The sequence below is a fragment of the Pomacea canaliculata genome, linkage group LG4 (genome assembly GCF_003073045.1).
Source record: "Pomacea canaliculata isolate SZHN2017 linkage group LG4, ASM307304v1, whole genome shotgun sequence".
Classification (NCBI taxonomy): Eukaryota; Metazoa; Mollusca; class Gastropoda; order Architaenioglossa; family Ampullariidae; genus Pomacea; species Pomacea canaliculata.
Window position 1 is genome coordinate 7,330,228 of NC_037593.1, and position 12,159 is coordinate 7,342,386.

Sequence of the window (12,159 nt, forward strand, 5' to 3'; positions counted from 1 at the left end):
GAATAAAAATAAACTGTATACGTCGAGCCTCTCTAAAGGTAATAATAACTGCTGATAGAAAGATGGCGGCAAAACTGTCTCGTACTGGGAAATCTCACCCTACCTGGACACATTGTGAAATATATGACTATCTGCTACATTTTGTTGCGGCCCTATGATCCTTGAGTAACCAGGACTAAACTAAAACTGGTACATTTGTATATGTCATATACATTATTCAGCAAACATATTTACATATTCTACTAAATGTCCAAGTAAAAAGGATGTATTCTTTGAGTAAGCTAGCACGCAAGATTCCGCAAGACCCAACATCATCATCCTCCCCTTGCGGTTGTTTTGGCAGGATAGTGTTTCCACCTTGAGGAAACCCAGAGAAAACCCCCACAACCGGATCTGCTAAAAGGTGCCACATACAGGCCACTAGTCCCTATCTACACATATATACTCACATCCTTTACTTATTTTGGTTGGGGTGGGGATGTAGCAGCTATGTTTACCTGTACAGGTTTTTTTAAATTCCCTTCTTGATCCACCCCTTCTTAACGGTGCATCTTCAATCACGGGACAGGCTCACCAAAGCTGGTTAAGCCATTTCCAAGCCTCGTGTACATTCTTCCGATGCTCAACATCCTAATTATCTTCCATGGAAAAAATCGCTCATATTCTGCCATACCACAAGGTGGCCACACAAGAGTGCGACTGGTGAAAAACCCAAAGCCAAATAGCACCCTAGGTAAAGTGAAGGGAGAACACTCCAGCATATCAACAAACTTTGTGCATACAGATTCACAATCCTTGCCCTCTGTTTATTTCTAGTCCTGCCCATGAAGTAGGAATGTAATCCGACTAAAATCACTCTAGGCTCACTATTATTACTGCAGTTATAAAGCAGAAAATACGAAGAACTACTCACTTAGTAATATTATTACTGTTGTTGCTTATAAAGTGATATAACAAAATTCCATCACACAACACCATGCACACCCACACAAGAACATGCATGCATTTAAACACATAAATTGTAAAAAATTTTCATCACACAGTCCAATATATTTGTGACCACATACTCTCTAACAACATAATGATATTGTGGTAAAATGATCAGTGGTATCAACATTTTCAGATGGATCTTAGAAGTAAATGAAAAGCATCTACAAAGATCGCATAAAATTAGGGAACAAATGTATACGTAAATTATCTCCAGGACAGATTTGTAAGTGAACTATAAATTTTTTGCCAAATATGTGGTGATAATAAACACGCATATTTCATGCTGTAGCATTTAAGACAAAATGTCTTCATATAAACTTATGTCCCATAAAAATTAACATGAAAAGTCACTTCCTATAAAGGTCTAAGGAATCATCTCTAAAAAATGAAACAGCTCACATAATAGTAATAGCAATTATGATCAAAATATTGATGATATGCATGATTCCATCATGAGCAAAAACAATTAGCAAAAACAAATCTAGACTAAATTATCCATTTAGCTGATCGGAGTTAATGTAAGCAAGCTCAAATTACAGCTTTCCCATGATGCAAAACTGTATTTTCTTACTATTTGTCAAAGATTTTTTTTTAACTATTCTTTAAGTTTGAACTTTGCATCAACTGTTACAATTGAAACTATGTTATCTAAACAAATAAATTTGCCAAAATGTTTTAATCACTTCACTTTTACCGAGTGGCACAGTGTTATTTTTGTCCCTGTAAATCTAACATTTTGAAAAAGCTTTGTTCTGTCATGTTTTCAAAAATTGATAAGCCACACTATCTGAGATTTCTCTGTGATGCATCAAACCCAAACATTTGGGAGTAGCAGGAATAGCTTGCATTATATTTACAATCACATCTTCCTCAAATTACATCTGTTCCTGTTCCACTGATACTTGCTGTCCGCAAAAAAATTGACAAGGTCAATTCAATTAAAAAAAAAAAAGCAAGCAAAGCTAGAAAATGCTACATGAGATGCAGCTAGAAACTAAATTTCCAGAGTTTCTTTTATGCTAGTTACAACTAATCAGAATATTTTGCTAACACCTGTGACAGGATTGAAAACAAGCTCGTGGCCATCTGAAAAAGAAGGAAAATTTTTTTTAATGCATATTAGTCCTATTAGAATGCATAGATTGTTTTGACTTCTCCCATTTACTAAAATCATAAAACACTGACAATGTATTTCTGATTGGGGTTAAGGAGAACTGGTGTTTTACGCAGAATGGGGGTTGGAGGGATGGTATTTTATGTCAAGCCAGAAACAAAGGATACAACATGGCAATGCAACCAGCCCTGTAAACAGATGGCCACATGCAGAGAAAGAACAGCTGTGTTGGTAACAGACACTAACTGTTGCACCACCAGAACACCCAGTAACATCTGATGACATGATTTGTCTAACAACCATATACATACACTGTAGTATATGAACATTAGTTTAAGTTTTGTGACATAAGGTGCTACATTCAGCATTTATTTCATAAATATATACATTAGCTCAGACCTGCTACAAAAGGCCTATCCCAAGACAACACAAAGCAATCCAAGATGCATAATCAGCTCTACCTGTCTATCAAATAAATTTATACTGCTTCTTCTAATGGCAAAAATTGAGGTAAAGTGTATTTGATTCTTCGACGTAGAAATCACTCAAAAGATCCAACTTTCTCTGCTTCTCCTCTCCACTGATATTAGAAACCCTTCCCTCATTTCATTACATGTAGGTCATGATCATAGCTCTTTACAATTTAGTTGATTATTCATAGGCACCAACATAGTCAAGATTGCAAAGGCAACAGGGGTGAAAGATTCTCTTCAACTCCCATCATACTGTGTTCCATTTCCATCTACAAATGTGCCTTTCCTGCGTGATATTTGTTGCTACTTATAAAACATAGAGCTGCAGTATCTTCTGCTGCTGATCAAACAACCCACTAGTACACATACCCATTATACACCCTCTTCGGTTTGTGATCACAAAACACATTAGCAAACATACCAATTCTACACCCACTTCAACTGATGGCAAATGAATGAGATGGAGTTTCCAAGCAGACACAGTTCAGCAAGATGCATAAATCCACCACGTCTACGCTTTTCAGGGTCTGTTTTTCAAAAAGATATGGAGTCACTATTCATAAGACACCATAAAAATGTCTGAAAATGATTCTTGTACTAATTGAAATACATCTGGCCTGATCCATTAAATTATTCAGTAGTAAAATACTACTGGAAATACCATGACAATATCTTAATAAGTTTCATTTTTTTAAAACTTGATGATGAATTCTTCTAAGAATATAGCATGTATGTTATGAAAAATAAACTTTCACATTGTTCACCTTTAAATCTGCATGTTATGAACTATTAACAAAAAAAAAATCTGTGCCCTATGAAAGTCTTAAAGATTTAGGCTTCTGCCTTATGCAGTTTTTCAAGCAACTTACACGACTTGAAAGCTTGAACATAGACTCTAAAGTTTTATTTACCTCCAGTGTAATAGCCCAGGGCAAACACGACCCTTCCTAGCAAATACACCAACCCAGCCGCAGCTGAGATTCTCTGGAAAAATAAAGAATATTTTTTTGCTCATAAAATAATCAAGAAACAATTCCAGCTTCAAAACTCTTTGGTCTTTTTCCTGACTACTTAACCTGTGTGAACTTTCAGACATCTGTTTACAGTTTTTAAGATTGAAAGACTATATGCATAAACAAAAGTTCTCACAGTAATCTTTATATCACGTAGATTTTTGGAAACATTGTTTTACTTTAAACAAAAAAATACCCAAGAATAACAGTGTCATCAACAAACAAGGCAAGAATACTCACAGGGTACTGAAGACCACCGACAAACAAAAGTGTCAAGAACCTTGCCTCGTTTTCCACCCTGTTAAAAAGTATATAAATTTATTCCACATTTTTTCTTATTTGATATGAAACACAACTTTATATTCTTCTTGGAAAATCTTTTTACCTGTTGCAGTGCTTGGACTAATACAGATTCTTAAAACATACAAAATAAGCAGGTTGAAAACAACATTTTGGGCTCTTCTGTATTCATGATGCAACTGTTGCAACGGCATAATATTTATGCTCACTTCTAATTTTACATAAAATCATTCCAAGTACTTACGCATGTTGGTGTGCTCTCTGAATGCAGTTGAACGTTTTGTTGGAGCTGGTCATCTCTGGATACTGAAAGGACAAAATCTCAGAGGCGTGTCATTGAGAACATTTGTCAAATGTCTGGTTTTGAAATTGAACAATTGTAGTAAAAAAATTAAAAAAAGACAAAGATGTCAATTGGTTTTCAAAAATCAAGGTCTAAAGATGGAAACAAACAGGAACAGCTTCAATGTAGGGTAGAACAAGGCAGTTTGGAGCCTTTCTCCTGCACCTAACTCTAACTTCTTTAACACCTAACTTCTTCATACATTGCTACCACCAAAGAGAAGGAAAATTTAAGATAATACTTACAGCGACCTCATACTGTTTGCGTGCACGGCCTACATTGATAGCAAGCCACATATTCACAAAAACATTGCCAACACATCCAACCAGAAGAACATAACCATAGTCTCGTGGAAGAGCCTCAGCAAACTTGGAAGCAACACCCATTGCAGATTTATTAGAAAGCAACTTCAGGAAATTCTGTAAAAATATCAGTTAACAATAATTATTGGAAATACTGTGAAAACAAATGACTAGAAACACTGCAAGTCTAGACTTTGATTACTTTCATTGCTGATGTCACTGCACTTGTGATTTACTTGTATGGATATCCTGTTCATTTAGTCTCTAGTGCCGCCACTTCTATACTGAGATGAGATGAATAAAGATTAAGCCTCTTTTTTTATCTAGAATGGACAGTTGAGCAGATCAGTGCCAGTCCACAGTCATGTCAGATAATGTGCTTAAAACCTCAATAAAACAAACGAAGATAATATTTTTCAGTTTTAGCAGGGAGGTGTGGGGATAGATAAGTGCTCATCTGTTAGCAGAACAACAGAAAATGTCAATACTATGCCATTAAATAAAATTCAACAACTTATTACTAAATACTTGCATGTTTATCTTGCCTTATGTTTTCTTGGCTCCAAGAGACGAGCGCAAATGCAGAAGATATATAAAGTAAATTGCCGACTATACAGGCTTAAATAGGAAATGTGATGTAATGTTGACCCACTAAGGTTAGGCTTACTAAATGTCTGATCCAAGTTTCATCATGTATTAAAAACTGAACCAGTTTTAGTCACCTTCCTCTTTGATAATAATTTTATACTAAATCTGCCACGCACACAAACGCTTAGGCAGTCATCGTTAACATACGAGTACATAAAAAGTTCCACCCTGTATCTCATAGCGTCTCTTTTCGTTGTTTTGGTGCATGTCACGTGACAGCTACTACAACGTAATCCTAATATAAGAGTTAGAAAAGACTAAAAGGTACTGTGGTTTATATTCTTAATACTCTGAAAACCAACCACGGCAATTTATTACTTTTAAACTGTATTATTTTTCAGCGTAAACTATCTTTATGCATCTGCGAACTCATGGACAATCTCATAAAGCAAAGGTCAATGTCAGCTTAGAGGACTAGAAAAGACCAGAATAAAGAGTCTTTGTTCTGAAACTTCTTACAGTATTTATCATTAAACACAATAGGCAACTTGCTTCACTTAGGAATACCAGTTCATAAACTGTTCCTGATGTTACAAAATAACGCATTTACTTTAACAAAACTATCACAAGAAAAATATTACCTGGCCGGCACGCGAATTTGCTTTTCCCGAAGAATTGTTGTATAGCGACCTCATCCGAGCCTTCGGATTGGCCGCTAGCTCACGTGACTTACTCTCTAACCCATACAGCTTTGCACATACACATATCGCACTGTTTTGGGTTGTCTGTTCATAAAAGAGTGATGGTGACGAGCGACTGCTACGCTTCAATAAAGGTGAAATTGCACATTCACTGGGGTGTAGCTGTGTATGAAACACGCAGGCTAATAAATTTTACGGAAGACGCCAATATTCATGCGGTGTAGATTGTCGTAGTTAGCGATAAACATCGTCGATGATTTTATTTTAAATCATTTACGTTGTAGGGTACTATAACTGTAACCATCTACCAAAACAAAGAAAAATGACGGCAAAAGATCCTCTTATCTCAAGTGAGACTAGTGAACCCGAATATTTGAGACTGTCTGCTTTCTCCCTTGACTCCGCTTTCTGTTGCTGGGTCATCAACTTTGAATTTTCTGCGTTGATTTCCATACCATACACTGATGATTCTTTTTCAACACACTTAACATGAGCAATCAGTTCTTGTTCTTCATCTGTTAACCCATGTACTTCAGAGTTTATGATAACTGTGTGTGCAGTTAAATAACACTCCATCCCGCATAGGAAATATTAAATAACAATATGTACTTCAACGTGCATGTTAAGATCGGTTTCTCTCCACCCCCACCTCCCCCCCCCCAGAAGAAGTCTAGCAGGTTCTCAAGTTCTAGTATGGTCAATAATCACCTGTTTGGATGAACAATGCAACAGTTAATGGCTGCCAAAAGCTATTTTGTTTTTGAATCTTTTCAAAAGAAACAGCTTTTTTTGTAGTCTATATATTGTTCAAACATTCCTACTATTCTTGCAGAACTTGCAGCATCATGATAAACTTCTTAAACAGAGACTCACAAACTCAATAAACAACTGATGTCCAAGTTTTATTTTTTTGTTTTGCGGTGACCACTGGTTCTTTCTACACAGAACAATTGGTACTCCTCTATGTAAGTTATAAAAATAATTTCTTAGCAATAAAAAGTGAAATATTTTTAAACTGAGAATTTTAAAGCCCACACTAACCTGAGCTCATAATAGCAAATTCGCAAAAGACAACAGTCTAGCTAAAAGCACACAGAAATGGCTTCTGCATTCCAAATTGGCTTCTTGACATAACACTAATCAGTTCTGTTAAATTCTACCAGTACAACATTAGTATCATTAACATTCTATGTAATTACTCCAGAAATTTTGATTATATATGCTTATGCCCACTTGTATAATCCATGAAACATGGTGAATGAAGGAAGCTCTGTATGCAACGTGTTCATCTGACATGTGATTGTATTAACTTCAACTTCTCTGACTTGCAATGTTATGATGTTATAGAAATAAAATGTTACATTAAAAAACATTCTGTGTAAAAATGAACAAATTAAGACTTGATATAAACATAATTTCTTGCTAGTAAAAATGTTCATAAAAATGGACAACGTAAATCATAAACTAGCATGTAAACTTAAAATATCAGGACTGGCAAAAGACAATTCTTAACATTCTTTGTATATTTTACTAACATTAAGCATAATCATAAACAAATTCAGGTTTGACTATACTGACAAATACATGCTCATTCCATTTGGTGCATATCTTGTGGTAAAGCCTCTAGCAAGTGAGTCCATTTTCTGTTATATTCTTCAATCCAGTATCATGTTGTGTTTCGGTATTTGTGTTCCCTATTATTTTGAGCAAGTTGTTTTGCCATAGCGTTTGATAGTAACTACTGTTTTTTCCTTTAGCAATCTAAATGTTATACTGGAAACCATCTGAATAATAATAGCAACATACACACAAGAAACAATATTAGGATTTACAAGAGTTCCATGCTATGTCCTGACCTGATATTATTTTCCACTTTCATTGGGCACCAAAACAGGTGAAATTATTACATAAGGCAACCCAGAGGATTGATTGAAAGCATGATGGCTAAACATCTTTACCTGCATTTTCAGGGTACTCAATTAGTTATGAGTGAGCAGCGAGGAGGATAAACTTAGTTTTAATATTCAAATGTCCAGGGCTTGGATTTCTATAACAGTGCTAAGTGTTAATATATTATACATGACTTAATGATTAGAGAAAAATATGGGCCCATTAAGATTATGAAAACTGTAGGCCGAAGTGTAACCATTACTTATTAAACTGTTTCAATCATGCAGATCTTACTCATGCTGCTTAATGCCTTTGAAATGTAGGCTTCCAAGTGTGAAGAGTAGAGGTCAATCTGCTGGCATGCAAGACTCCTCAGTGTCATCAAAACTATTCTATAGACGCTATAGAACAGAATAACATGCCATGAACTGGAACACAGAGCCCTTGACTATTCCATATGAAACAAAATCCATATTTGTACAGAAAAATCATCACATAATATAGCCATGTAAGCTTTTGTCTAATTTAATGTGTTAAATCATTGAGAAATGCAGAGAATAGGACAGGGATGCAGATTTACCCTGTTTTAATCCTTTTGGGCAGTTACAACATAAAGTCAGGTCCCCACCAACCCTTACTCTGTCCTTAACATACTTTTGATAGCTTTAACCATTTTGCCAGGTATACCATTTTTCTGTAATACGGTCCAGAGTTTTTCTCTAATCACTGAATCGAAAGCTCTCTGGAAGTCAATGAAAGGTACATAGAGCTTTTCATGATTTACTAGCTGCTTCTAAATATGTGCCACCAAAGTATATGATCTATTGTGCTGATCCCTCTTAAAGCCTACTTGTTCTTCACCCAGAGTACTGTGTTGCTCAATCTATTCAGTGATTCTTTTGTTAAGTATAGAAATGTAAATTTTACTACAGATGTTAAACAGAGAAATACCTCTACAGTTTTCTCAATCTGAAGGCTCGGGTAAGGTCCATATACAACAAGTTTTTAGGAAAAATAAATATACACATTTAGTATCACCCTTATTATGTAAAGCTTGCATGGTAGCTTCAGACCATGCATCAGGAAACAAACCATTTTCAAAAAGGTGGTTAAACTGAGCTAATAGGAAAGGGGCAATGGATGCTGAGGAATGTTAGAAAAACTCACTTAGTTGGGCCCTGCTGCTTCATTATTTTTCAGTGTGAGTGTGAGAGAGAAAGTGTGTATGTGTGTGTGAAGGAGGATATCAAAAGCTGATTTCTGACGATGTGTGTGTCATGTTTCCAGAATCTCTAGAGCTACCATTTGGATGTGTGGTTTTTTCCAATGTTCTCGTTTTGTAGGACACATTTGCTGTTGATTGTCCGCATACACAAGGTTTCGGACAAGTTTCAGTGGGTGAGGACGATCATCTCTTGGAACTGCGTGCTTACTGTCCCACAGAAACCGCCATACTGCCTGAAGGATGTGAAACACGCACAGAATAAGAATGGATTCTGGAAACACCGTTTTCAGTGCCTTTCTCTCCATTTCACAGTCATCTGTGAGAATTACAACTGGCCCTCTCTCCCCTCGTCCATTAAAGGAATCTTTTGAGAGCAGCCTCTTGTACAAGTCAAAGCCTAGCTCTAGGGCATCTGTTGACTCAGAGGTGGTTATAATGCACCCTAGTGGCAAACCTCCAGCAGCACTGTGTGTAAGAAGGAGGAAGACCCTGCAGTTGTAACGGTCTACTCCTCCTGTAGAATCAATGAAAACCAGCTCACCGCTGGCCCTATGCTTCTCGCTAATACGCCTCATTAAAGGAGTATACACAGCAATCACAGTCTTGTCCTTAATGAGCTCCATTGATGCACACTTCAGTTTCTGTTCATTGTTATAGTTCTCAATCAGACTATTTACAGCAGTCAGGAGACCTTGTCCTGAATCTGCACCATAGCTCTTCTGGAAAACTTTGGCATACAGTCTGGAAAAAAAGGCATATTCGTGCATGTTTGTTTAAATTGAGAATAGCATTTGGGAGAATTAAATTGTCACTTCTGAACACTGCATTGTCTCGTGGACTTATTTTATTAAACTAATGTTTAAACTAAAAATGGAAGTAACCATCACTTCTTGTGGACAATTGAATAATTTTGGTACCAATAGGTCTATCAGGAAAAATCTCAATCTTATTCCAGTTTTAACTTATATTACAACCTTATGATCCATGATAAGTTGCTACATGTAATTTGACCCCATATACATTGCTTCTTTCCAATAGAAAACACAAAAAGTGACCTTATTTGAAAATGTAACCTTGTGCATTGCAACATTTGAGAGTAGCCCATTCAATGTTCAATGAATGATGCACTTAATGTAGTATCACAAGAGACTTTACTTACTTGTAAACAAAACTCAAGTCTGGACAAACTGAACGGTCCGAGGCCAAATAGATGTAATTGTCTGGGTGCTCCATATGCAGATTAAATTTGTGCATTTTGAGAGCAGATGCTGGAGTGTGCCCTCTAGCAAACAAATCTTTAAATTTTTGAATTGTGTCCTCTGAGACATCCCGGTGCTGCATTACTTTGGCATTGCCTGTGATTGGATGATTATGCACATGCTCAATATGCACAATCATAGGCAAAGCTGGCAAATGATGGTCACTGCTTTTTTTCCTGGAACAAAATAGTTAGCTATGTATAATATATTGCAAAACCACTCAGAAAGTCAAATAACATTGCTGTAGATGTAACATGACAGATGTATGACTTAATATACTCTCACCATACACACACACCCAAAGTAATACTGATATCGAAAGACAGAACTTACATGGTAGTTGCTTTGACTGTCAAGGTCATCTGAGCGGGGCAATTTGTATTTTTGGAGTTTGGCTTCTCATCTGCTGTTTTACTTCTTGGTAAAGTATTGTGCTGACACCTGTAATAGATTTTCAGTAGGGTTCCTTTCCCAGTAACTCGGGCAGTTGTTTTTACACGCCATGTAATCTGGGCCTTTTTCTTGTGTTGGTCAAACCAAGCTCTTGCATCTTCTGCAGTAGTGATGGGCACTCTTATTTCACACTTAAACTTGCCTTCACCCATTGCTGAATACCAGCAGACATGATATTCCTGTCCTTCAGGAAGGATGGCCTGCCAATAATTCAACAACAATGTAAAAGCTAGCAATAAGCATTTTGAAATTTTGAATGCTAAGTATAAACCTAAAACAGCCTATCAAATATTAAAAAAATGTATTGTTAAAATAGCAAAGTTCAGTTAATTTTATATTACAATGAAAATTATGTTTTGTTAATAAAACAGCAATGTTTAGGAGAAGGAGAAGCAAAAAATAGCATGCAGCTGTATTTAGCATTACCCTGATTTTAACAAGTAAATGCTGTTGTTGCATAAGAATTAGAACAGCAGAGAACAGTCATGCTAAGTGCATAATGGTAATACATTATTTTATGAATGATTCTGCTGTTTTCTAAACTGTTAGAAATTCAAGAGCCTGGTTTTTGCTCTTCATTTTTCAAACATTATTAATAGCAATTACCATTTCCTCATATTTTTAATTTAATAATTGTTGTTCATGAGTAAAGAAATGTTTTTATGCAATAATGAGGCAACACAATTAAGTATTAGTATCTCATTCTGAAACCATTGGGAAAATGATTTCTTTGAAAAAAATTAATAAATCTTCATTTGGAACCTTATATATAGGCCTATATATAATGGGCAAATGTATATATTTTTGCAGGCCGAAAATAATAGAGGAAGACAGCTATGCTGCTTTCTGTGAAGAACAAAAGCATAAGGCAAAACTACTGTCTAAACTTCCCCGATCAAAAGTACGTCTTTCTCTGGGATTAACACGTACTTTTATCGTAAGAAATGTATAAACACATGCACATGAAGTCTGAAAATTGACAAATATATACATACCAGCAAGTCAGGATATTCCTTGATTGGTACACCTGATTCACAGGGTTTAGTTGTGTGTGTCATCTGAATCGACATGATGACTAAAATACTGGCGTTGTCGATATTGTGCCAAATGCTCGCTTAAATGATAAGCTGTACAGTAAACTGCTGCAGATAAGCGCGCGTACTTTGTAATATTTATTAAAACTGCTTATTCCTGCCACAAACTGCCGTATGTGGAGTCTTGACATCGAGCAGACGACAACCCAAAACAGTGCGATATGTGTATGTGCAAAGCTGTATGGGTTAGAGAGTAAGTCACGTGAGCTAGCGGCCAATCCGAAGGCTCGGATGAGGTCGCTATACAACAATTCTTCGGGAAAAGCAAATTCGCGGCCGGCACTAGAGAAGTATGAGCTGCGTCAGGCACTCAAAGGGACGTAATTTAGCAGGTGTTCTTTCAGTAGCTTCCCATTGTACGCTGAGAGTTGATGATGCGTGACTATTGGCATACTTGCGTAATGCCTGGTGGCT

General features: G+C 36.3%; 2 protein-coding genes across 4 annotated transcripts; both read right to left on the bottom strand.

Moving 5' to 3' along the window:
• Nucleotides 1-1,025: 1,025 nt before the first annotated feature.
• On the bottom strand, nt 1,026-12,155 carry LOC112561564 (microsomal glutathione S-transferase 3-like). Of its 3 annotated transcripts, none has more exons than XM_025234124.1 (7): nt 5,765-5,855; nt 4,479-4,652; nt 4,135-4,196; nt 3,831-3,888; nt 3,489-3,561; nt 3,014-3,104; nt 1,026-2,076 (listed from the first exon to the last, which is right to left on the bottom strand). In XM_025234124.1, exons 1-7 carry the CDS (start codon nt 5,816-5,818, stop codon nt 2,037-2,039), a joined length of 552 nt encoding a protein of 183 aa, XP_025089909.1. In that variant the 5' UTR covers nt 5,819-5,855; the 3' UTR covers nt 1,026-2,036. The 3 variants fall into 3 exon arrangements, with proteins under 3 accessions (XP_025089909.1, XP_025089910.1, XP_025089911.1); XM_025234125.1 differs by having other exon boundaries at nt 2,999-3,104; nt 5,765-5,853; XM_025234126.1 differs by lacking the exon at nt 5,765-5,855 and adding an exon at nt 12,021-12,155 and having other exon boundaries at nt 1,028-2,076; nt 4,479-4,655.
• LOC112561563 lies at nt 6,708-12,014 on the bottom strand. The gene is made up of 4 exons (XM_025234123.1): nt 11,647-12,014; nt 10,532-10,851; nt 10,099-10,374; nt 6,708-9,680 (listed from the first exon to the last, which is right to left on the bottom strand). The coding sequence occupies exons 1-4, from the start codon at nt 11,719-11,721 to the stop codon at nt 8,990-8,992; spliced, it is 1,362 nt and encodes a 453-aa protein (XP_025089908.1). The 5' UTR covers nt 11,722-12,014; the 3' UTR covers nt 6,708-8,989.
• Nucleotides 12,156-12,159: the final 4 nt, after the last annotated feature.